We start from the raw sequence: 24,582 nt of genomic DNA, 5'->3' as shown, positions 1-24,582 counted from the left end.
CCTATTTTGTTTTTTTTTGATGGGGGGGGGGTGGGGGGGGGGGGGGGGGGGGGTGCAAAAAACAAGGAAAGGATTCAATTGCATCTCTTCAGCCAAGCTTTAATATTAGAAAAGTTGTTCTAAGAGTATAAATACTGAAGCCAGCTTCCTGTTGATTTGTGTCCTGAGCCTTCCATACATCGCACCCTACCACAGTAATTCCAAGTCATGGTCTTATACTTCCTGCATTCCAGTCTTTTAAGACCATTTCTATTTACATCTTCATAATCCATTGCAAAGGTTCCTATCTCAATAGCTCGACTACTGATTTAATAAGGGAAAGCAGCTTGCTAGGTTTTTGTAAGCTACACAAAGTAGATGACTGAAAACTCAGTGCATCCCTTCCCTCAACTAGACATACTAAGTTAGACCATTCCTCTATCTAGGCAATAATTTTCAGAAAACTTCAAACTCAAAGCAGAGAAGTCAATTGTGACTGAAATGGTTCAAAAGATTCAAATGGTGAAAGGGGGAAATATTTTCAGAAAGACAACCATAATAAAATATTTTATCAAGAGCTTTAAAAAAAAACCAAACAAACAAACCTCACTTCCTCGCCACAAAGGCCTAAAGACCTTCACAGTACGGCCAACTGCCTAAAAATAAGTTGATGAATTAAAGACAGGTGAAGCAGAATTCAGTCATTTCCACCTGTCAGAAAGCCATTACAGGAAAATTAAACAAATACTGAAAATAAAAACTTTCCCATTATCTGTTTATATGCAGACAGGGATATATTAGTTACATTAAAGAGAGAAGGAATGCAGTGTGGAAAGGGTGTAAAGAAGTTTTCCACATGGCATTTTTTCCAGAAAGCTATGGTCCCTAGTATTAAAAAAAGTGCAACTCCCATTCTATGCACTTTTTCTACTCTAACCCATACAATTTCCAGGAATTCCAGAAAAAACAAACACAGCTCACTACGAACAGCAGCAGCCTTTTAAAGAAATAAAGCCACTGGCTCAAGGAAACATTGAGAATGAACCTTAGTATTCCCACACATCTCAAAGTGATAGGTTATTAAACTCTGGTTTCACCAACCTATTACAACAGGCTTGTCTCCCTATTGAATGACAAACACCACAGAAAAGCTAGAGTAAAAGGAAAGAATGTTTTCACATAATGTCAAATTCAACACTGAAATTAAAAAACAGAATATCTAATTCAAGTACATTACAAGAACTTTAATAAAAATTATCCTGAGATATGAAAGGCAGTATAATCTCTCAGAGCCGCTTCTCACAGTCAAATGGGAGGAGGTAAGACATTGAAAGAAAATAATATTTGATAAAATGACAACAAATATTTTTCTAATAAAGTGTGCTATAAGTATATAACAATTGACAGCAGTTATAGGTGATTGTTTCTTTTCCATAATGAAAACATTCACACATATATATCAAAGTTTTTAAAATAATTATAAGAGTAGTTTAAAAGCAGCTGTGAATTAAAAGTTACTGTGTCAAGTTAGAGCAATTTTGAAACAAGTTTAATTTAACTAAAAAGTGTTAAGTTATTTTAAGCAAATCTAGTCCTGCTGTAGTTTAAGTATTGTTAAGTAAAAGTTGATTTATATTGTAGCTATGCAACATGTCAGGTATGAATTAAAGAATGAGAGAAACATCACTCAACCATTCAATACGCATTATGTCTTACCTTACGTAACAGCCTTTTGTTGACTCAGTTGAACTGGTAAAACTAAACCACAGGAATCTAAGAAGAATGCTCTTTTCCCTAAACTAAGTCATTACTCCCAACTTTTCATCAGCCACATACATTGTCCATCTTGTGCCATTCTTGGTAACTTCTGTTCTCCTAACTGTTTTGACAAGCTAAGCTACAGAATTTTATGGTTTTGGTGTGTCTGTTGCAGAGATTGCTTAAAACAAACATTTGGAAGGCAGAGGATGTCTGTAACATATTATGCAAGGAATAAGACCACTATAGAAGACTCAGATATACAAGTAACTTCACATCAGCTGATACATACTCATGAGGGCTACAGCCTTAATGAAAGAAGAAAATTACTTGAATCAACTCTTATCTTACTGTAACCTTTAGCAACCAATCTAACAACTTCAGAAGGTTTGGTCCCCTGACCAGGCAGTGCTTATCCCTCCACCAGTTCCAGTCCCAGCACCACACTTGCTTTTAGAGAGCCAGGGAAATGTGCTGATGCAGCAAAACCACACTCCCTCCTCTTCTTTTTTCTGCTGGACAAGTGAGTTGAGTAATATCATAAGGGGTTGGTAAGTGCCAACACAAGGTCAGTGCTGTAACTGGGAAAGGGTGAATACGACAGATGGTATATTAATATGTAACTGCGCCATGAAGACTGGCTAACCATGTCTCATGAAACTAATGTGAGTAAAATCTAATTATTCACAAGTCAGGGAAAGAACACACAGTTATCTTTACTATCTGACATGAAGCAACTTCTTGACCTATGTAAGAACTAGGTAGTACATGATAGCATGTAGCAATAAATATAGTTTTCTCCTTACATTTTGTGAATGAATCTAAGTTTTGACAGGACTGAGCAGTGAAAAACAAACTAAAAAAAAAATAACCCTGAAAAGCAACCCACCCACCCCAAAACCTGTATTCACAATATAATCATGATATTAACATTTCAATAAAATTTGTTATGTTAGAGAAGGCCTGCAAACAAAATAAGTGCTTAGGTAAATAGCAAAAATAAAGGTCTTTATAAGATGAAACTCCAAGCCAGCCCTGCAGAAAGCCAGTTTAAAACGATGCACTAATTACAGTATCTGTTTGAACAACTGAAGTAATTTTATAACATGAAGCACTGGAACACACTGATTGTCCTAACCCCTGCTGATAAACTGCTTTAATTGTGCAGTAACAGTCAGGCAAATTAACATAGACTTTTGCTCCTACTGAGCTTCTAACAGTAGCAGTTCACAAGCAGAAAGCTAGTGAAAAAATAACCTAACAAAAGAAATGGTGAAGGAGTAGCACCTGGTCAGGGAGAAAACTGGTATCTTACTTCACATTAGGAATTTCTCATTGAAGTTTTACCCTATAGAAGCAAAATTATCAGTTGCTTGAATTAATAATTACATACTGTTTTGAATGTTAGACAAGTTAGTGTTATTTACTATGTCTTTAACTATACCTTATTATTGTATATTAAGCCACTTCAAGACAATTCTAAATTAAGAAGAGGGTGTCTTCCCACTCACGTAAAACAAGCTGGTAGCTATCAAACAGTGTCAAAGGGCATTACCAAATAAATAAAGAAATCAATAAGAACCTTAAAAATCTTTTCAGGACTATCCTGAAAAAATCTGATGGTGTGAAACAACCTCATATTTGAACGCACAGAAGAGGATTCTATTCTCTGTCTTGGAGCCTCAATACAGACTTTGCACTCAGAAAACTTCTAACCACGCATCACCTCAAGCTCAGATCTGCCCTGCAGTCAAAATTCTTCCTACATGCACAGAATACCATACTGGATCTTTCCAAAGCTTCGCAGCACAGCTGAGCTGATTCAAGAACCGAGGTTGGCCGATGAAAGTGGAAGCCCCTATCCCGGCCCAAGCCAGCGCACTCCCACCCTCCAGCTCTGCACAGTTACAGCTAGACACTGAATTGCTCCAGAGAGGAGGGGAAAGGCCAAGTTTCTGTGAAATAAGCAAAAGCATTGCATCTCTCCAGGACTTTCTTCTTGCATATTTGTGTCAAGCTGTGCCAGTGTGAAAAATATGAGCAATGATTCAAGCAACAAGCTGTATTGTCAAATGCTATCAAAACCCAGGAGACTGTTAAGACTGACTCTTTCACTGTTTTGGGATCAATGTAAAAAAGTTTTCTATGCATCAGCATACTCAGGGAACAAATGAGAATTTAGTACATGAAATGCACAGTATAAACACAATATCTGGATATGTTTGTTGGAGAAGAATGCAATAGTTAATACTGATACTTAAAAATTACCATGAAATGTCAAACTTTACCTAGCCAGAGGACTGAGGTTGTTAATTTCTCTGACTTCGGACCACAGGTAAGAGTTTTAACATTTTAACTTTATCAGTATACCTGAAGTAGTAAACTTCATACCAAGATAGAGTTACACTAATATCCAAGTAAAATTGTATTCCACTGCAGAAAAAGGAGTAAGCAGTACAAGGCATTTCGTAACACTGCTTACTTTCACACATTGGTGACTGCTACTGTAATAATATCTGCAAACAAATATCAAATTCCCTTGAAAAAAAAATTAAATACCAATAAAAGCTGAACACAATATTCTTCCTGATTCAGGGTTACCTTCAGATAGCTTTTTGAAAGGAAGTATTGCCATATTCTGAATTTCAAGGTACAAAAGACATTTTAAAATCAAGGCTTGGAGCAGCAAAACCTAATTTGTCACAGCGGACACATTCCTCAGAGCATTCTCTAATCACGAAATACAGATAGCAGGTTTATTTCAACTCATGACTCTACTCCATTCATTAGCAGTCACTAACAAAATTAACTTCAAAATAATCTGCAACTGTTCTAAAATTACTTCTGCATTAACCTATCTGCCTTAAGTTTATGAACATTATTAATCAGTATAAAGCTGGCTCTGCTATTCAGCTTTAGATTGAAAAAGACTGGCAAAAAGTAAGAATTCTTTCATCTACTTCACTATCAACCAGCACCTATATACCACGTACTGTTATACACACAGATTATACACTGTATATGCTGTTATACACTCAGTTGAGAGTCTTAACATAATTGAAGTTTTATTTTACAGATCATTAACAGGATATTAAAAGCAAAACAGAAAATATATCCAGAATACACCAGTTTTTATTGAACTAGTTATTCTCCCCATAGCTTAAAAAGGTATTTCTTAAAGCAGGATCAACATGTCAGTAACATCATGCTTCACTATATAACACTATTAAATTACTCTTTTAAGCACATACAGATACTTCTGTATATCTCCATTTCTACTTAAGCAGTTTTCTATTTGCATTAAATCTTAATTTACCACTATCTTTATACTCTGGAGGAAGACTAGTACACCAAGGTACTACTAGCCTTGCTAATACATGCCTCTGCATTCCACCCAAAAAATTAACAAAAGTGTCTAAAACTCTGTTAAAGCATATGCAGAAAGGCAAAATAGTCTTAATTAAACTTAAAGTTTTATGCCTGTTTTTCATCTGGAATTCTCAAACTAGAAGAGCTGAAAGCACTGACATCTAAAAGGACTTGAATTAAGAAGGCAGATTACTGCCTAGCTGGGGAGGAAAAAATATTCATGAAGTGCTGGAGGCACCTGTAGCACTATGATAAAGGATGTTACCAGAAGGTGGGTTCCTGTTCTTTCCATAGGACTTGAGGCTCTTTGCAGTTGTGAATGATTGGACAAAACATATAAATAGCACTCTGAAGAGAACTTTTAATTCCAACTTCAAGCTGAGCCCCTTAGTTTTTCCTTTTTCCATTCATACGAAACTTTAACTTTCATCTGTAAAATGAAGTCAAAAGATGGAAAGCACCGTCACAGCCTGGGGTTTAATGATTTGGGAACTTCAGAAAAACACCTGAGCTGTGGTTTCACATTTCTGAATACCTACCTTATTGTTTGAAGAAATGTGCTATCACTACACCTCAGCTGTATTTAAAGGAATAAAAGTGTCCTTTCATTGTTTTCTCAGTCTTCTAGTTGACACAGTATAACTTGTTACAAATATTTCTTTAGATTCTTTCAATAGTTAAAAAAAAAAGGAAAAACCCACCAGCAGCAAAAAAAAGGCAACAAAAAACCACCCAAAACCTAAAACAAACCCAAAACACAGTAACTGCCCCAGATAATCATGGTATCTGTCTTAACTGCAGTTCAAGCACTTTTATTTCTCTAATCCATGTTTTATTTCCTCTCTGCCATACCTAGACTTGATAGCTGCTTTGCATTGCAAACCTGGTCAATGCATGAACACTCCACAATAATTTGAGCTCAGTGTTAAACTGATCCATTTCTCAGTTAAGGTCATCCTCAAACACCTGTGCTCCACTCCTCTGACAGCTCCACATGTAAGTGATGTTGAACAAACCACAAGGGTCAGGAAAGAAAATAAAATCACACTTTTTTCCAGATGTTATTCCTGCTTAATCTAAGCATGAATTTCAGCAATTTTCTTATTTAGGTTAAAAGTCTAACAAACAGGCAAAGCTACATTAATTAATATGTAATTTGTTATATTTCATTTTTTTCCATAAATAGGAATAAATTACCAATTTATTTATTTCAGACTGAATTCACAGCAGTATTAAAGAAAATGAGGAGAAACAGATACAAGGAGAAAAAAATGTAATAGCTAAGTCACCTTCTAGAGGTATGAAAATAAAAAGCTGCATTTTAATGCCAACATATCCACATTTCTACTTTCCCAATTCAATTTGCCTATCACTTTCAAAGTCCAATGACTCAGCCTCTGCTTTAAAATCCAACCATTTTGCTTTTAGTGTTTCCTCAAGGATGAGGTGCATACATGCCTCATATATATGAAAAATAAAAGACGTAACAATACAGATTACTCCGCATAAATCTTGGTGAAGGACTTAAGGGAACAAGGGGTAAAGACAACTCTGTAAAATGACAATATAAAACCATAACAACCCTTCACTTTTTTTAGTAAGAAAATAACTGTAAGCTTTTAAAAGATAAAATACTCTTCTCCCCATTTTCTCATGCTCCCCATCTCTCTCTGCTAACATAGACAATACTATATGATAACTAACCTCCTTAACATCTTTTCAAACTGCTTAAAACTTAATAAAAAAAGTTACTCTTCACTCCTCCAAATCTTAACACACAGTATGAAAAATGTCACAACAGAACATTTTTAACATAAACTCAAGACTGAACAATGTTAACATACTTCAGTGTGCCAAGAAAATTTCAAGTACCAACTTCTAACCTGCAATGTAATAGACAGATTTCAGGTGCAGTTATAAAACTTCACACAGTACTCCTAACTAAATTTAAGAAAATCAAAATGAAAACTCTTCCCTATTTCCCCCCAAGAGAATCCTAAATAAGGAAAAAAAAAAGTTTCATAGTTTTTACTCTTTGTATCCATAAAAAAAGTTAGCTGACCTCTGTTAAAGAATATGAACAGTTACCACTGTTTCTTTATAAATGAATTGTAAAATAAAATTATCTCTGTAGTAATGTTAGCTTTATTTTAGGACATTTTGATCTTTCAGTTTTTACTTTTTGTCAAAGCAACAAAAATAAAGAGACTCGTAACTCACACCAACAAACTCGGGTTAAGCAGCTAAACGTCAAATAATTTCCCAAGTCATAAACTGTTCTTGCTCAGTGAAGTCTAAGAAAATTTAAAGAGATAAAACAAACATCACCTCTGTTTTTTTTAGATTGGTTCAGCGGCAGGCTGGGGAGGGGAAAGGGTAGAGGAAGAGGATTAACATTAATACTTTAATAATAACTATTTGCCAACAGTACTTTACTGCTGGGCTACAAGAACTGGAAAATGTAGGAAAGAGGCAGTGCACAGAAAAGCAAAGCTGGTTTTACTGCTATGATCAGGCTGATATGGTTGCAAAGCCAGAGCTTTAGCTCAAAACCAGTATCCTACACTGCTTGGGAATGGCTTTCTGTTCCGGATAAATGTGTTAGCTAAAAATAACTGAGTTTTGACAAGAACATACAGAGTCAATACAAAAAAGAAAGGAGGGTGGGAGACACTAATCAATATTACAATAGATCTCATGTATCAGCACTGATATGATTACTCCTCATGTTTTTCTTATTTACCCTTTCTTATTTCAGTCCTTGGGATGCATCTGTCTTGAAGATTTCCTCAAAGATGCATAATGGAGAACAGGTGTCTCAATCTTACTTTCTATAGGTCTGCAGGGATAGCAAGAAGATTGAAGTGCCTAGGCAGCTAAATGCTACCCTTAACAATTAGATACAAATCATCTTTTATGCCAACAAGAAAATGTAGCACTGAACATAAACCAAACTCTTTTGAAAGTGGTAGTTTAAATGAATATTGACAGCTTTAGACACAATATCTGTGCTTATAATTAGAACACTGATCTTACATAGTTACCTCAGAGAAAGAAACTCTCCCAAATCACAAGTCAGAACTACTCTGAGTTTTCTTGTAGAGAAGGGTTTCTTCCATAGACATCAGTTCAATAGCAGAGCTGAAATGGTAACTGCTCACTCCCACCAAAACAAGTGGCTCCATTCCTTTCTCCTTCCTCATGGCTTCCTGCAGTCCTTCCCTCCGCATGAGGAAACAGCTTTCACTGGGCTCTTCTAGAGCCAGCTTAACACAGCAGCAAAGTGCTGCTGTCAGATTAGGTTTTGCCTGTTTTGCAAGCTGAACTGGCTCAGTGACACATCCCACAAGCAGCAGACTGTACACAAAAGAGGGCACAGGCATATCCCTTTGCAGAAAGCTGCCAGCTGTCAGTCACACCTTCATCACAGCCAGCCCAGTCTCTGGCCTGCCACACAAAAACACTTGCAACAAGGGGTAAGGACAAGAGAGCCCCATTCTCTGACTTGCAACTCCGTAGCCCTTTACAGTTACCAGCAGACATGTACAGCTACCAGTACCGTTTACATCAAATGTCGTTTTACTATTATACATAAATTGCTATTTAAAAGTTAAGTGTTCTGAAAATTTAGTTTCCACTCACCTCAAGCTAGGCATGCAAAGTAATCAACATTTTCCACTTCAAATGTTATATATCTCAGTTGCTTACTCGAGAAATGAACATACTATGCCCCATTTATTTAGATCAAAGTATGGCAAAGAAAAAAACTGGTCACTCACAGCAGAGTGATTAACTCCAAGGAAAAGTTCATTTCTACAGGAAGGTCATAAGCAGAAACCTGAATGCTAGCATCTTATTTGAATTTGCAGTTTCAACAATCTTCTTAAAAACATGTATTTTCACAGGAAACATCAGATAGGTTTCAGTGGCCCAGCATCCCTGTTCATCATACAGAAGCACTAACATTGCCCTATTTCATAAGGCTTTTTAAAAAAAAAGAAAAAAAGGGGGAAAAAAAATGGGGGAAGGCTTTTTGTAATTGCTTAGGAGTGCTTTCCACTAACAAATTATATAATTTAGATGCCACTCAAATATTCACTCTCAGTTCTTCACACAGTGATTTCTCCCTCAATATTATTGTCTGCGATTTTCAGATTTACAAAAGCACCAGAAGGATGCCTTGCATTTTGGATTAGAGAGGAATGAGACCAGAAATTATGCTGAAATTCTGCAGTCAGCAGGCCTTGTGAAACTCATTACAGAAGGACTTCATCTTAGTGACCAGGTAGTCTTAAGCAGATGACTGCCATAGTTCTTCTCCCACTGCTAACATGGTGGCTTGCCGTGCTCTACATAATGGACCCCTCTACAGTCCAGGGACCTTCTGGAGAAGATAAGCAGTCAGATTCATTGACTAATGTAACAAATACATCTTCCACGTAATACTGCTGCTAAACAGACATTATGCTACAGGTAGTATAAATTCACAGCTTGTTACCAAATATACTGTGTTGTCCAGACAGGGTAAGAGGTTATTTACCACTTGGAAACAAGAAAAAAGCCAAATTTCAGGTTCACTCTAATCCATATACTAACTGACTTGCTCCATAACGAGAAATCTCACCAATTGATGGCAATGTTTTTATTCAGGTTGAGCCTCTGTTCATACAGGTTTTCTAAGGGTTTGTTTTGGGGTTCCACTATTCCACTACCACCACCACCAGCTCCCCCCCCTTTTTTTTTATTACTAATGGTCTATGTGGGCCTTGCGTTGTCTGTTTTGGATTCATACTATGGTAATACTTCTAAGCTGTGCGTTAATAATAGTGTAGTATGTTGTCCATTATTTAGTCAACTTTTGCCTCAATGGTGACCCACAATCAGCAGTACAGTACTGAGTGGAACAAAAAATGTAGCAATTCCATACTATTTTATCAAGTATTACTGCTAAGGCTGTTAGATTTTAACACATTTATTCATACAGTCTAGCCTTACAGTTTATGGCATTACCTTATTTTTTGCTAAGGTATTAAAACAGCAAGTTCATTCTAAAACTATAATGTCATCTTATGGTGATTACGCAGTATGTATTTCTATTTCTTTGGTTTTTAATAATTTTACTCTCTCCTCCTGAAACAGTTCTGTTCTTTCCATATCTACTCAGTTGCAACAATTACAAAACCAACTTATTTGTAAACAAATAATGCTGACAACAGTTCAAGACAGGAAGTAACAGGCAACATAGTAATGCAAATTAGATAAAACTACTTTCTACCTTAAAAAGAAAAGAAAATTGTTACAGAGAATACAGAAAACTCCCCAAATTTGTCACTGAGTGGAGAATTGACAATATTAGCTAATAAAGTGAAGTTGAGTCCTTGAAAGAATTTGGAACTACTGCTCCAAATTATTTCGACATGCAAACTTTCCATGTATTTATGACTGAAACCTTGCACACAGTCTGTAATTAGATTGTTTTATTGCAGCGGTTGCCTCAAATCCTTGTTACAATTATATGGGATTTGACAGAGACAAGTTACCACCTAGAGAACTCATCGTGTGACCACTGTTACATACCTTCTTTATGACCAATTTCATGTAACAACTCTATTTATTATAGTGATTGTAGAATGCGGGATATCCAGCACGAGGCAGGCATATGTCTTTGCAAGGCTAGATGAAAATGTAAAATAGTGATGCCAGTTAAAGACTGTATAGCTGAGTGACAGCTTGGCACCATTATTAGACGGCTCTTAAGAATATCACTGATAATACCTTAGGAAATTCTCTTCTACAGCACAGAGATGATGGACCTTCAGGATTGTTATCTCTGTCTACCTCTCAGGTGAGATCTATCCAGTGACAAAAAAAAAGCAACACACACCACAACCAAAACCAACCACCAAAATATCAGTAAGCCGGTGGGCAGCTGCCTTTAGCACTACTCCTTCAATGATTCATAGGAATTCGAGCTTCACAACCCATCAGAACTCTCTGGTGGCTTTCACAGAGAGCTCTCTGGTCCTTTACTAAATCTGTCATTAAGGTCAGAGTTTGGAATTCCTCATTTGCTTTCTGCATCTAATGACCTGAAACCCAAACATTTTCAGTTAATGTAAAATACTATACACTACCATCAGTTTTTTATATAGAATGTGTGCAATGCATTTAAAATAAGAACCCTCTGAAAATATTTAATAGCAAAAATATTAGCATAGCTTATGCCAAAATTAAATTAAGAATAGGTCATAGTGAGGGATCTCTATGAGAGTGATGAGACACTGGAACAGGTTGCCTGGGGAAGATGTGGAAGCCCCATTCCTGGAAGCATCCAAGGCCAGGTTGGATGGGGCTTGGAGAAACCTGGCCTAGTGGGAGATACCTCTGCCCATGCAGGGGAGTTGGATCTAGATGACCTTTAAGGTCCCTTTCAACCAAAACCATTCTGGGATTCTGAGAAAAAGCAATTTGAAGTGAAATTACTGAAGTAACATTTCTGTAAAGGAGTAATTGTGAAAAAAATTATTTATGACCACTTTTTAAACTTTACAATAGAATGTCACAAACCACTTGCTTATTCAATAAACACAAAAGAAAGAGAAAGGTAGTCATAGTTTTAATTTAAAGTAAAATATCACAATATTTATATTGCATCCACATACACTGGTCTTAGGAGGGAATATCTAGATACAAGTCCATCAAGATCACATTTATTTAGCAGTCCAACAACTGTTAATATAGGAGACAACATCATCCTTCCAAAAAAAATCCAGTTTATATAAACTTTTTGAATCCCACGAATTTTAGTAAAAAATACAATAAATATTCACTAAAGAAATGTAATTTTTAAAAAATCTCATTAAACAGTGAATCTGCTGATATTTTCATTTGCAAGGTTTTGAGTAAAACTGAGTGTGCAAACTGAATAAAAACTACAGTTAGTCCAATTATCAGAGCCCTACTACAAGTCAACCTAACATGAAAAATTAAGATTATGCAAAATTTCAAGTTCTGCTTTTTCAACACAGTGCCCAAAGACAAGCATGGGTAGATCTAGAATTTTCTCTCAGCTTAACAAAGTTACTAATGAGGAGAAAAATCTTGTTAATAAATACTGGACAGACTAAAAGAACCAAATAGAATGTAATTACAGTATGAAACTACTGAAGCAAAGTATATCCTTGATGGGTTAAACTAAGTCTGAAGACATTTGAAGTGAGTAATTTTTAATACATTTCATACTTTATCAGAAAAATGCAAAAAAAGTTATTAAAAAAATTAACTACTTTTACTCTTCAGAAGACAAGTCCAAATTTGTTTTATTAAAATGTTCACTATATACAATTTCAGATTGCACACTTATCTGTCCCAACAATAAAACCAAAGTTATACACTTTAAATTAATACACTTCTGAATAACAAAAGTCAAAGTACAATGGTAAGGCTGGAGAGAAAAGGTCGTTATGTGCATATCTGTCTTATGTTCTACAATTATTCCGTCCATCTTAGAACATAAGACAGCACTGTGTGTGAATCGAGGACCAAAATAATTACAGACTCCACTCACATCCTAGAGTGTCAACTAGAAAAAAGCTGGCTTCTTTCATTCTAAATGTTTCTTACTCTTCAGAAAAGCACAAGCATAACCCCTTTGTTCTAAATGCATTTCCAACAGACGAAAAAGACTTGCTGCCAACCAACAGGTACTGACCTCCTACTTCCTGACCTGGATACTTTCTTTTTCCCCTCCTTCTCAGATTAGCACAGGCATTAATATGGGTCAATACATTTTACTAACTAGCAACATTTTTAATCCCACTGAACTATAGGTTCACATTAGCTGACCAAAATATAGCGCTTTTTTTGACCCCACTATAACCCTAACATGGAATAGCACATTTTCCCCCACCTCCCAAAAGAGAAGTTGAGCAAAACTGTCCCAAATACATGTAATACTGTATTGCTAGGTCACTCTGCCAATTGCCTCTTTTTATAATAAAAGAAGTTCCAAAAAGAATAATTACTAGTTTCCTAACTGAATAGGTTTAAAGGTTATTCACAAAGCATTCAAAGAAATGTGGTAAGAGTTAAGTGTCAGCACGCTATTGTCATTAGTATTCTCTGTGTTACAATTGTAGGCTGCCAACAAAACTACATCTCTATGTATTTGGTATTATATTTTAGTCTTTGCACTGTATTCTGACTAAAAAATTCACCCAGATACGTCACAAATGAGCTACACTACTTTTAAACAGGAAAAATATACCAAAAACACTGAAAAATCTGAGCACTTCTCAAATAACGGCTCTGATATTTCAAATAGCAAAACCCCAAGTAAACAGCTTCACAACTTTGCTGCCAAGTTCTCAGTTAGCACCCATCCAGTACCACGCATCGCAAAAAAAAATCTGGTCTGTTTCAAATGTCTGTATCTTTAAAAAAGAAAATTAAGCACAGTAAAAAGTTCAATAGGGGTGGAGAGAACAGGTATCTCGAGCCTGTATGTTCCATAATTTGTATTTTAAAAAGCCAGCTGGGGACCCTGCATTTATCACCTGACGATGTAAAAAGCATCATCTCCACAGCATATAAAAAAAAAAGACACAGTGATCCAGCTCAACTAATTAAAGAACAGCTAATGCACTTTGCCTAAAGCTTGTAGTCTTACAACAGTTTAAAGTATTCTAAGTTGGTGTTGCTAGTTCCACATTGACATACTAAAGTGCTTGAGATCCAGTCCATGGTTCTCAAAAGCAACAGGAATTTCCAGTTTTAGTTTTCAGATGGCTTAGCACTGAAGCAGGTCATCAGTCATTTAAATCCCCAGTAACTGTCACAAGGAAGGGAGAAAAGTACACCTAGCCAGGGCTGTGCAGAATGGTGCTGGACACAAAGCTTTGACTTAAATTGTCCTATGAGCAGCCCTGGAACTGCAGCCTGAGATACCTGAAGGAGTCAGTTTTCCTGATGAGCAGCAGCTTTCAAAGGCTGATCTGTTTTTAAAACATCAGCAATTCAGATGGACGGTTCCTTTCATTACCTCCAATATCACTTACAAAAAATAGTAAAAATACTAATTTAAAACCACGTGATACTTCAAGAAACAACTGAATGTGAGTTTTTGGAAGTGTCCCAAGCATAGAAATAATGACAGATTTAGTCCCAGTATGTAAGAGGTTGTTGAACTGCCTTAGTGGGAACGCTGAACAGCTGATCTGAGTAACAGCAGTTGGCAGTAGCAAGTATTAGCCACTTTAAAAAAAACAACAAAACACTACGATGAACCATCCAATACAATTTTCATTTTTAACATAGACTCAAAAGAAAAAACTACATCAACTTATCACAAAAACCTTACTAATATTAAACTTGTATATTTTCAAACCAATTATGTAATGCAACAGCTTGTAACTGATGGGAAGTCTATCAATAAACAAATATAGCTCAAATATTGTTTCCTCACACGGAGCATACGAAGCAGACCCACCACTTAGGAAGGGGGGGATTGAGATTTTTTTCAACCAGTGTCTCCTCAAATTATAAGTGATTTGCAAGAACCTACTGGAATGGTTACAAGAAGTAAAACATTTACTTGCCTCTACCTCCAAAACTGCTGAATCATGGTTGTCTCTGCTCTTAAAGGAGACCTGAAAAGCAAAAAAAAATTGGGCTTGTGCCCTATTTTGCTTCTTCAAAATGCTTAAGAGTTGGAATTGGGGTCTTTATTTTTATCCTGTGATGGACACAATTTATTCCTTCTTGTTTACACTTGAGATTACAATTCCAAGACAACATAAGACAATCCAGTGAAAGGAAAACAATGCAAGTATCAACAGAAGTTAAGTCACAGAAGAAAAAATAAACTTCAGTTTTCTTTCCCTCACCCCCACTTCCTTCAAGCTCTCTTCTTATGCATAACACGAAATCCCTTTCCAGAGTTAAGTATTCCTGAACTTCGACTACCGGTGATTTGCACACCATTTTATGAATTAGTATCATATATGCATTTAAAATAAATAAAGCAGAAATATGTTTGAGGTTTTATTAAAAATAAAAAACAACTGGGAAAAATACTGTTCAGATTCTCTCCAGGGCATCTGTTTCAAAATAGCAAATAAGTAGGGAAAAAAAAATATTATTTAACAGTTCTTTGCATATGGGGAAGAGTGAAAAAAACATATGCTGGCTCATCATAAAAGGGAGCATTACTGTTTGAAGGGGCACAGGCTTATTTTATGGTATTAATATGAGGACCTAGTGAGAGGATATGTAGGCCCCTAAGGGATCCTGGGATCAGTATTCCAGCCCATCTCCTGCCATACTTGATAAAATACTGGGAGGGCAAGAAGTCCACCCCTTTCTGCTTCCTGCTTCACTGCTCTCAGTCTTGGAGAGATGCTCTTGCTTTGTCATCAGCTCCCAGTATGCTCTGCAGGATCCAAATCCACCAGGTGCTGCAAAGACCCTTCAGCCCTTTTCCAGGCTTGGGTCTGCCACAAGGGACTTTTGGGCCCTTGTACCAGCTATCATTAAAAATTGGTTTTCGTACATTTGTTCCATACCCCACGTGTTACTATCCCTTCTCTGTTCTATTAAACCTGTTCTACTTTTAAATTCCAACCGTGAAGTCTCTCTTCCTTATTCCTCTTTTATCTTCTCATGGGAGTTGGAGAGGAGTAATAGAGAGCAATTTCTCCTCTTTGGGTTTTGGCTCACCCTCACCACTAACCGGAGACAAGGAGACAAACATGACTTCCTCTTCCATTACTAACATGCCTGTTTAGATTGTTTATATTTATGCTATAGTGATGCAATTATCAGAACATAAAACCTCCTGCTTTATCTAAAAAATAATGCATTTCCTCTGATAGCATTAGACTAACAAAAATATATACTAAAAATCAAATTCATATAGGATGCAAATAAGCAAAGAGGATAGCTTGAGTAAAAAAAGGATAGGGTTTTTTTTAACTATTACTGTTGGAGCAATCATAATAGCTCGTTACTTGTAAGCAAGATTGGATGGTGCCATGTAGTCAATTCAAACAATTTGTTTGAAGCTCCTTTTCTATTCCTTCCACCCACACTTGAACTATGTAATTACTATACATGAAAGAAAAAAGTAAAAAAATTTTTGTAAGTAGGGAAGTTAAAAATGCTGCTTGTAAAAAAACCATAATCATCAAGAACAAAAGCACCATGCCTAAAAATAAGAAAATAAATAGCCAAAGTTCATTAAAGTATGTACTTAAAACTCTATTTTGAGAAGTGATGTTGCCTTTAAAGTATATATCACAGATAAACTACACGTAACCAGTACAGAGTTGTAGTCAATCTTTTTAACTTAAGTCAAATCAGTGGACTGGCTGAAGTTCCTCATCATTACACACATGGAATGTGATCTTGCTGAAATGCTTAACCAGCATTAGACAGGCTCAACAACTTTCTCTGACAAAAAAGCATTTTATTTTGATTTACTCAGATACGAACACATAGTGGCACAAGGTACAGTTTAATAAGTGCTTCTTTCAGCAACTGGCTTAAGCAACTTCATCAGATAATGTGAATTCTGCACAACAGCAGGCCAAAGACCTGGGCATCTTTACCCTAGGTCTATTCTTCAACTTTTTTCTCTGTATTACCAAAAATTAGAATATTATTTCTCCAGTTGCAACAAGCAGCAGGCACCAATTCAAACAGTACTAGCAGTGCTTCAGTGATGTAATTTAAAGATGGGTTGTTTTGATTTTTGGTTGTTTGGGGATTTTGGAGATGGGTGTATGGTTTGGTTTGTGGTTGCTGGTTTTTTTGTTTGTTTTGGGGGGGAGGTGTTTGGTGAGTTTATTTTCCTTCCACAGGTGAACTATAAGCAGAAAATGGGATTTAAAAAAATCCTGTTTATTTAAAATATTGAAAACAAAGTGGTAGAAAGTAAGTCAAAATTACAAAAATCAAATTTAGTTTAGAAGAGTAACTTGATAGACTTCTAAGTGTAAGATTGCAGGATCATACACAAGATTCTTGATTCAAGGCTATGAAGAAGATATTTAGAAAATTACATTGCTTTCTCCTTTCCATCAAAACCTTGTTACTTTACTGGGTTAAATTAAAGGTAAAATAACAAACTAGAAGTTAAAGTAAAAACATGTAAATGCAGACATGTTATCTAATATAATGAAATGCGAAGGTGAAGTTTAACTTGGCAAGTTAAATGTATTTAACTATCACTATTCAGCTGTTGTTGTTTGGTTTTTTTTGTTTGTTGGGTTTTTAAGAGTGCAGAAGGACTATTGGAAAACCAGTTAAAGAAATGGACAGATATTATTCCACTTCAAAATGCCAGATCATAAAACACCTTATCAAATTCTTGTTTAATGCTTATCACTGTATAAAAGGGGAATTGTGAGTAGGAACAAATTCGTATTAATTGACTTCATGAATTATCTAAAGAAAATGTTATCAATAGTAACGTGAAAATTTATTGCTAATTATATGCAATGAAATATCTTCTGGGTATAATTATGCCCAGAAAAATATTTACTTCAAAATAATAGAAGACTACTACTGAAAATAGCAGTCCTGAATTCCTTCGAGCTGCCCCTCCTGCTTAGACAATTCTGCAAGGACCAATATAAGAAACTCACAAACTCAGTTGACTCCTGAGGATGTACATGGAACAGTGAGAACAGATGTACTAAGGCTGATAAGGGGAACTGACCATTAGATCAATCCAAGCATAGTGCCATACCACTAACAGGAAACCTTCAATACTTTGTGATAGCAAGAAGATTTTGTCCTTTGAGGACTGCTAATATGATTAACTTACAGAGCTCAGGCATTACTCTTCTTAAGAGTGTGCGAGCCTCTTCAATCCCGCATAATTTGACTGAAACGTAAGTAAAGACCTTTTGAATTAAATTCTGATTTAAGGACATCTGTGGTTATTTCACTACCCATTACATAAGTGTCAAATATTGTGTCAAATTCACTTCAAGATTATTGAGCATACCAATGACACAAAAACATGTTACTTTTGTTTGTTATGTTTTAAATACCATCTTTATTATGTGACACACCCTACCTATACAACTATTTCTCTTGATACACTTCCTGTCTATTCAACTATTTAATACAAAGTATTCAATCCCATTTAAATGTAACAGAGGTAGTAACTAAAAGACTTTTGAAAATTACTGAGAACCAAATCAAAGTATCCCGACTACCAGCTTCCATGCTATTCTCCACAGTAACACACAGCAGTCTGAAAGAAATTTCTCTTCTGCTGTAAAGTGCTCAGAAGAGACATGAAAAAATAATGCAAAAAAGTTGTTGATAGGATTTTTTCCTCTGTTAGTAAAGCATGTTTTAACAACTTAACAAACTACAGTACTATTCAATTAGAAAAAAACAAAACAACTTTTCAGTGCAAGTTGTGCTCAACCAGGCATACACAGTATAATCGCCTTATCCTCCCTGTTCCACCTGCACCCTTCACCCTGCATACAGGGTTCATAAGATGCTGCCTGCTTTTGTGAGTAGAAACATTGCATTCTCATAAAGGGGATAATAAAGTCTTAAACCAACTGCAGTAAAATTTTATTTACTAAATTGACTTAAATATACAACTGTTTAACACACCAGCATTCAGACTTCACAAGGCAAGAAAAGGATACAATGCAATCCCAGCGTATGCAAACCAAAAAGCAGGCATAGCTTGTCTTTTATGAATCAATTAAAACAGATTCTCAGGATAAAATACAGAGAAATCAATGGATTCAATGGATGAATAAAGGACTTGAAAAAAAAGCTATCATCTGTGAAACATGAGGTGTCTCAAAGTGAAATATGAAATGGTTTTATTTCAACACTTAAATATACATAAACTGTTTCAACAGCTTTTTCCAACATAATATAACATGCAGGGTAACTTACTTTTTTTTTTTTTTTAGTTTTAAAACATAGCCTTATCTTACACAGGAGGTGCTATTCAAATTATTTTCTCTAAAGATATCAACAAATGAATAAACTCTTGGATCTGGCAATCCAAGAGTACATAAAAATGTCACACAAAGATACAAAAACACAGGCATGCAAACAGTTTCTCGCAATACACATAAGAGTATAAGCATTAAGGAAATAGAAAATTAAAATAAGAAAAAAGTTTGCACTGTATATGCTCATTGAGAGGTCAAAGAACAGCTGAATTAACCTTCAATAAGCAGAGCTTTTCATTTGTACTTTTTTAAATACTTCTTTTCCATAAGGGGATAAGAGTTTTGCCTTTTTTGTGTGTGTGGTATGTGGACAACCATATACTGTCCTCTTAGCTAAGTCATCCCAGGATACCAAAATCCATTCATCATGCAAGTTCTGTATGTCTTAACATTCAACTCCATCTCCAATTAATTACACCTCCCTTAACACTATAACCACTGTAATTGCTGGTATGAAGACAGTGAACAGATAGGAATTAGAAGAAGTGGTAGAGTATCTAGTTCAATACATAGGAAGATTACTCTTCTCAGCTGCAGAAAGAAACTTATCACAGAAAATGTATTTGTAAAAATAAAATAAATCCACATTTATTAATCTGTTTAGAAAAAAAAAAGTCTTCTGACACATGTTAAATTTTGTGGAGATTTAACACCTTGTTCTCAGTTTTCTCCTGATCTCTCAGGCCAGACCTTGTTCATCTCATGAGTCTTGCTCCAGAATTTCCATTTCCAGTTGACTATTGGCGTGATTGTGCCTCATTTCCTTTTTTCGCTTTTAAAATCCTTGAAGACAGTCTCAAGTTTGCTGCACAAATGAACACACTTTACTTCTTTTCTTAAAACAAACAAAAAAGTCTCAAAAAATCCTGCTAAGCCTGTTTAAGAAGCTTTCGTAAACTAAGTTAAGGCCAATAACAAAAATACAGCAGAAGCCCATTTATTAAAACTTGATGCTGAATACTCTTCTTGACTTCAGGATTAATGAAGCATTGCACACTATAGAAGTGACTTAGTCACAGTACACAAAGCAACAGAACTTAATATGCAAAAGAAATCTATGGAATTAAAATTTGAGTTATCTGGGCTTACACACAGCCAAAACATATTGGAGCCCCAAAATTTCAGCTTGATCCTCATTAGTGAACTATTTTCATTTTAGCATACAGGAATATATTTATGAAGTCCATGAGACACATAGCTGCATATGGGGAAAACCTTAAAATTATACCTGATGTTAGAACTGTTGCATACTTCATTAGTATTCACACACCACACACGTACACATATATATATGGAAAATGGGACTTCTTGTGATATATACAAAACTTTGATAAATTAAATGTTCCGTTCTACTACATTGAAATTTTATTCAGTACATGTTACTGTTAAGCCTCTTATTATACCTAAGTATACCAAGTAAATTTTTTCCAATTTTAGAGACTTTGACTAGAAGGAATCATCAAGATGATCTAATCTGGCCTCCAATATATCATAGGCCATTACTTTTCAACAGAAAAAGAACTGCTCTAACAGTAATCATTACAAATTAGTTTAGAGCATACCCAAGGTCATCATAACTTGACTCTGCTAATACATGGAATTAAAGTTTGTTTCTAGATGGATTATTCACATTTTCTTGAGGAGAATATTGAATCATTCAAAATCTGATTTAAAAAAAAAAAGTCTTAACTTTGAGGCAGACATTCCAAGAGCTAAATGTTAAATTCTCCTTACGTTCTTTTACAGTATATTTTGAATTTTTACCCCTTAGAGAATCACCTTCTACTCTCAATTGTCCAAATGTTAAGAAAAGCAAGAGAGGGGATAGAGAACATCAGTATAACCACTGCTACTTTAAAATTCTATGTAGTTGTACTCAGAATTACCTCGGTAGAGAGCATACTTCAAACACCAGGTGCATGCAAGTACACTGCTATGCAGCTAAGAGTAGAAGTACAAATATGAGACATGCTCCATAGGTCCCAACTATAAAATACTGTTCACATTTTAAGTGTTTTAGTTGCTGATCCTACATATGCAGGATCTGAGCCTGTTGGAAATTACGATTCATTGTGTACATCTGCAATAAATTTTATGAAATGCTTTCAACAGTACTGTTTTCATCAGGGAGAAAAAAGCATGCTTGATTGGTGTATATATATTTCAAATGAGAAGTACCATCACCTCAGGTTGTGGTGGGACATAAGAGGCCTGAATTTTCCTGATGTGGTATGCAAACCCTGTCACCAAGATGCATAACAAATATTAATCTGGAAGACTATTTGGAGAGCTCAAAGTCAGCTCTCAGCTTCTAGATTTTTCACATCCTAAAGATTCTTGGTAGAAGAAACCTGAGGTGTTTTTCTGTTTGGTTGGTTTTTTCCCCCCAAAGATTACTGAAATACTGAGTTTTTGGTATTTGAACAATTGTATGATCTAACACAATTTGTCCAACATAAAAATAAAATTCAGGGAAAACTGCCAATAAGGTAAGTGCAGAAAATTACCGGATGTGTTCATTCCAGCTGGCATTTTTAAAATAGAAAAAAACAAAAAGTTTTACCAGAAAAGAAAATTTTCATTCAGACCCAGAAGTGGCTGCAAGTCACAGGACAGAAAAAAACAAAGGGAAAGCCTGCCCATGCAAAAATGGTCTAGAAGAGGTAATTGCTACAGTAGAAGAAGTTCCTTTACTTTTTGATATTTTAACACTGCAAATAGTTTCAACACAGAAATTTTCCTCTCCACAAAAAGATCTACACATACATGTGACAGTAAAGCAGATTAAACCTATTGAAAACTGACTTATTTTTTTTTTTGTCTAAAATAACAGAAAATTTCTCCGAAAGAAAACCCATGAAATAGTTCCTCAAAAATTTAACTGAAATGCATAGTAAAGAACATGCTCAAAAAACTGTTTGTAAATTATTTTCAAGTGACAAAATCAATTAAATGTATTGAGAGAGAAAAAAAAAAAACAAAACCAGAAAAATCCGATAGGCTCATTGTCTTTGTTTTACAGAGAAGTACACTGTCTATTTAAGACTATTCACTCGTAAAGAACATAGTCCTGAACTTTATCCAAAGTTGGGATTTCGTACTACATACATGACAGTTTAAAGAAATCTCAACACTAACTTCAATATCGAAGAGACTATCTGTGAATGGACAGTGTGGGTTACAACAGTCACCTATAAAGTGAAACGACTATTCAGTGAGCATGTCTGATCATAGGAAACTATCTAACTACTGTGGAACCTAATCCTAAATGGATGAGCTATAACCATCAAGTTTATATTAATACTGTATTGCAGCACTGCTTTGCCATGAAAGAATTGGCCAAGGCCAATTGCATGAGGTTCAATAAGGCCAAGTGCCAGGTCCTGCATTTTGGTCACAACCACCCCAAGAAACACTACAGGCTTGGGGAAGAGTGGCAGGAAAGCTGCCCAGCAGAAAAGGACCTGGGGGTGCTGGCTGACAGCCAGCTTAACATGAGCCAGCAGTGAGCCCAGGTGGCCAAGGCCAACAACATCCCAGTGTGCATCAGGAATAGCAGGAGTAGGGAGGTGATTGTGACCCTGTGCTCAGAACTGGTGAGGCCACAACTTGAGTACTGCATTCAGTTCTGGGCCCCTCACTACAAGAAGGACATTGAGGTGCTGGAGTGTGTCCAGAAAACAGTCACCAAGCTGGTGAAGGGCCTAGAGGACAAGCTATATGAGGAGCAGCTGAAGCAACTGTGATTGTTTAGTTTGGAGAAGAGGAGGCCGAAGGGAGACCTCACTGCCCTCTACAAATACCTGAGAATGCAGGAAGGCGAGTGTTGGCCTCTTCTCCCACATGAATAATGACAGGACTGAAAGAAATGGTCTGAAGCTGTGGCAGGGGAGGTGTAGATTCAATATTAGGAAGAATTTCTGTACTGAAAGAATGGTCAGGCACTGGAAAAGGCTGTGAAGGGAGGTGGTGGAGTCACCATTCTTAGATGTATTCAAGAACCATGCAGATGAGGAACTTCAGGGCATGCTCTAGTGGCTGAGATTGTTGGTTGTGTGTTGTGGAGGTTTTCGGGTGTGGTTTGGTGGAGTTTTGTGTTGTTTTATTTTTTGCTTCCACTCCGTGATCTTGGAGGGCCTTTCCAACCATGACTATTCTGTGATTCTGTGGATTCTACTACTCTAAATGTATCTCAAATTCATGTTTGTTTTGTTGTTGTTGTTGTTGGTTTGTTTTTGTTGTTTGGGTTTTGGTTTTTTTAAGAGTGCAGAAGGACTATTGGAAAACCAGTTAAAGAAATGGACAGATATTATTCCACTTCAAAATGCCAGATCATAAAACACCTTATCAAATTCTTGTTTAATGCTTATCACTGTATAAAAGGGGAATTGTGAGTAGGAACAAATTCGTATTAATTGACTTCATGAATTATCTAAAGAAAATGTTATCAATAGTAACGTGAAAATTTATTGCTAATTATATGCAATGAAATATCTTCTGGGTATAATTATGCCCAGAAAAATATTTACTTCAAAAGAATAGAAGACTACTTCAAAAAACATGCTATGTATGCAATCTCATCTAACCGAGGCTTTCCACAACGTTCTTCTGTAAAACTTGATTAAAATTCACACAACTAAAATTTTAAACCTGACTTCCCACTGCAGTTTGCTTGCATCCTGAGAAGTTAAAATGTTCCACTACCAAATAAAAGCTAGCTTTCTGCTCTTCAACAATGACATTCTGATTAGGTTTTCAACAACAAAATATTCCAATTTTTCTGCACCTTATAAAGCCTTTTAAGGTATTGTTTTATCTGCAACTATCATTTTTAATTCTAGGGCTGTACCTAAGACTAGTCATTACGCTAACCATTTCAGTATTTGCAATGTGCCTTCTGAACAAACTTCACTAATTGTGCCTAATTATTGCAGGCAACTAATCTTACTTTCTGCATGTGACCTCTATTCACCTAACAGTAGAAGCTCTGAAGTTCTAGTTGAATTACCATACATTGCCAGATCCAGAGATGTTTTTTTAAGATGTTTGTGTACATGCTTTAAAGCTGCTACACTAATTACTCCTTTTTACTTTCTGTTGCACATTTTTGGCCAAATTAGTCTAGCATCAAACATTCAGCTTTCACTCCAGAATAAAGCTGTTCAAGCTTGTGGAACAGACCTTCCAAACCTCCTATGTAAAACAACCAAGCCATTCCTTAATTTCTTTGGATAAATGAAATAAGAAGCATGTGTTACTGTAACAGTTTTATACATCTTCTTTTTGTCTACTGATGTATTTGTTCGTTTCAATTTTAAAATATTCTTCAGGATTTGTACCAGGGGGAAACAAAAATGCACGTGTATTGCCAAGTCTATCTTCTACACTCTCTTCCTTGTCTTACTTCTTGTTTTGCTTAGACATGAAAACAGTAATTGCTTCTTAGAGAATCCTATCATAGATCAAATGGTTCCCACCCAAA

General features: G+C 35.8%; 1 protein-coding gene across 4 annotated transcripts in view; it reads right to left on the bottom strand.

The window, feature by feature from the left end:
* The window catches only part of QKI (QKI, KH domain containing, RNA binding), a 106,668-nt gene that overhangs the window by 46,852 nt on the left and 35,234 nt on the right, over nucleotides 1–24,582 (bottom strand). For 2 of the 4 annotated variants that reach the window (XM_009999996.1, XM_009999995.1), the window contains exon 3: nucleotides 14,703–14,753. The exons of the other annotated variants lie outside the window; for them this stretch is intronic. In XM_009999996.1, coding sequence (XP_009998298.1) covers nucleotides 14,703–14,753 — 51 coding nt within the window. The remainder of the gene's footprint in view (nucleotides 1–14,702; nucleotides 14,754–24,582) is intronic. 4 annotated transcript variants of the gene reach the window in all.

This window comes from Chaetura pelagica, unplaced genomic scaffold (assembly GCF_000747805.2).
Source record: "Chaetura pelagica isolate M959 unplaced genomic scaffold, ChaPel_1.0 scaffold135, whole genome shotgun sequence".
Lineage (NCBI taxonomy): Eukaryota > Metazoa > Chordata > Aves > Apodiformes > Apodidae > Chaetura > Chaetura pelagica.
Note: the sequence above shows the minus strand (reverse complement) of the source record. Positions and strands in the feature narration are given on the sequence as shown.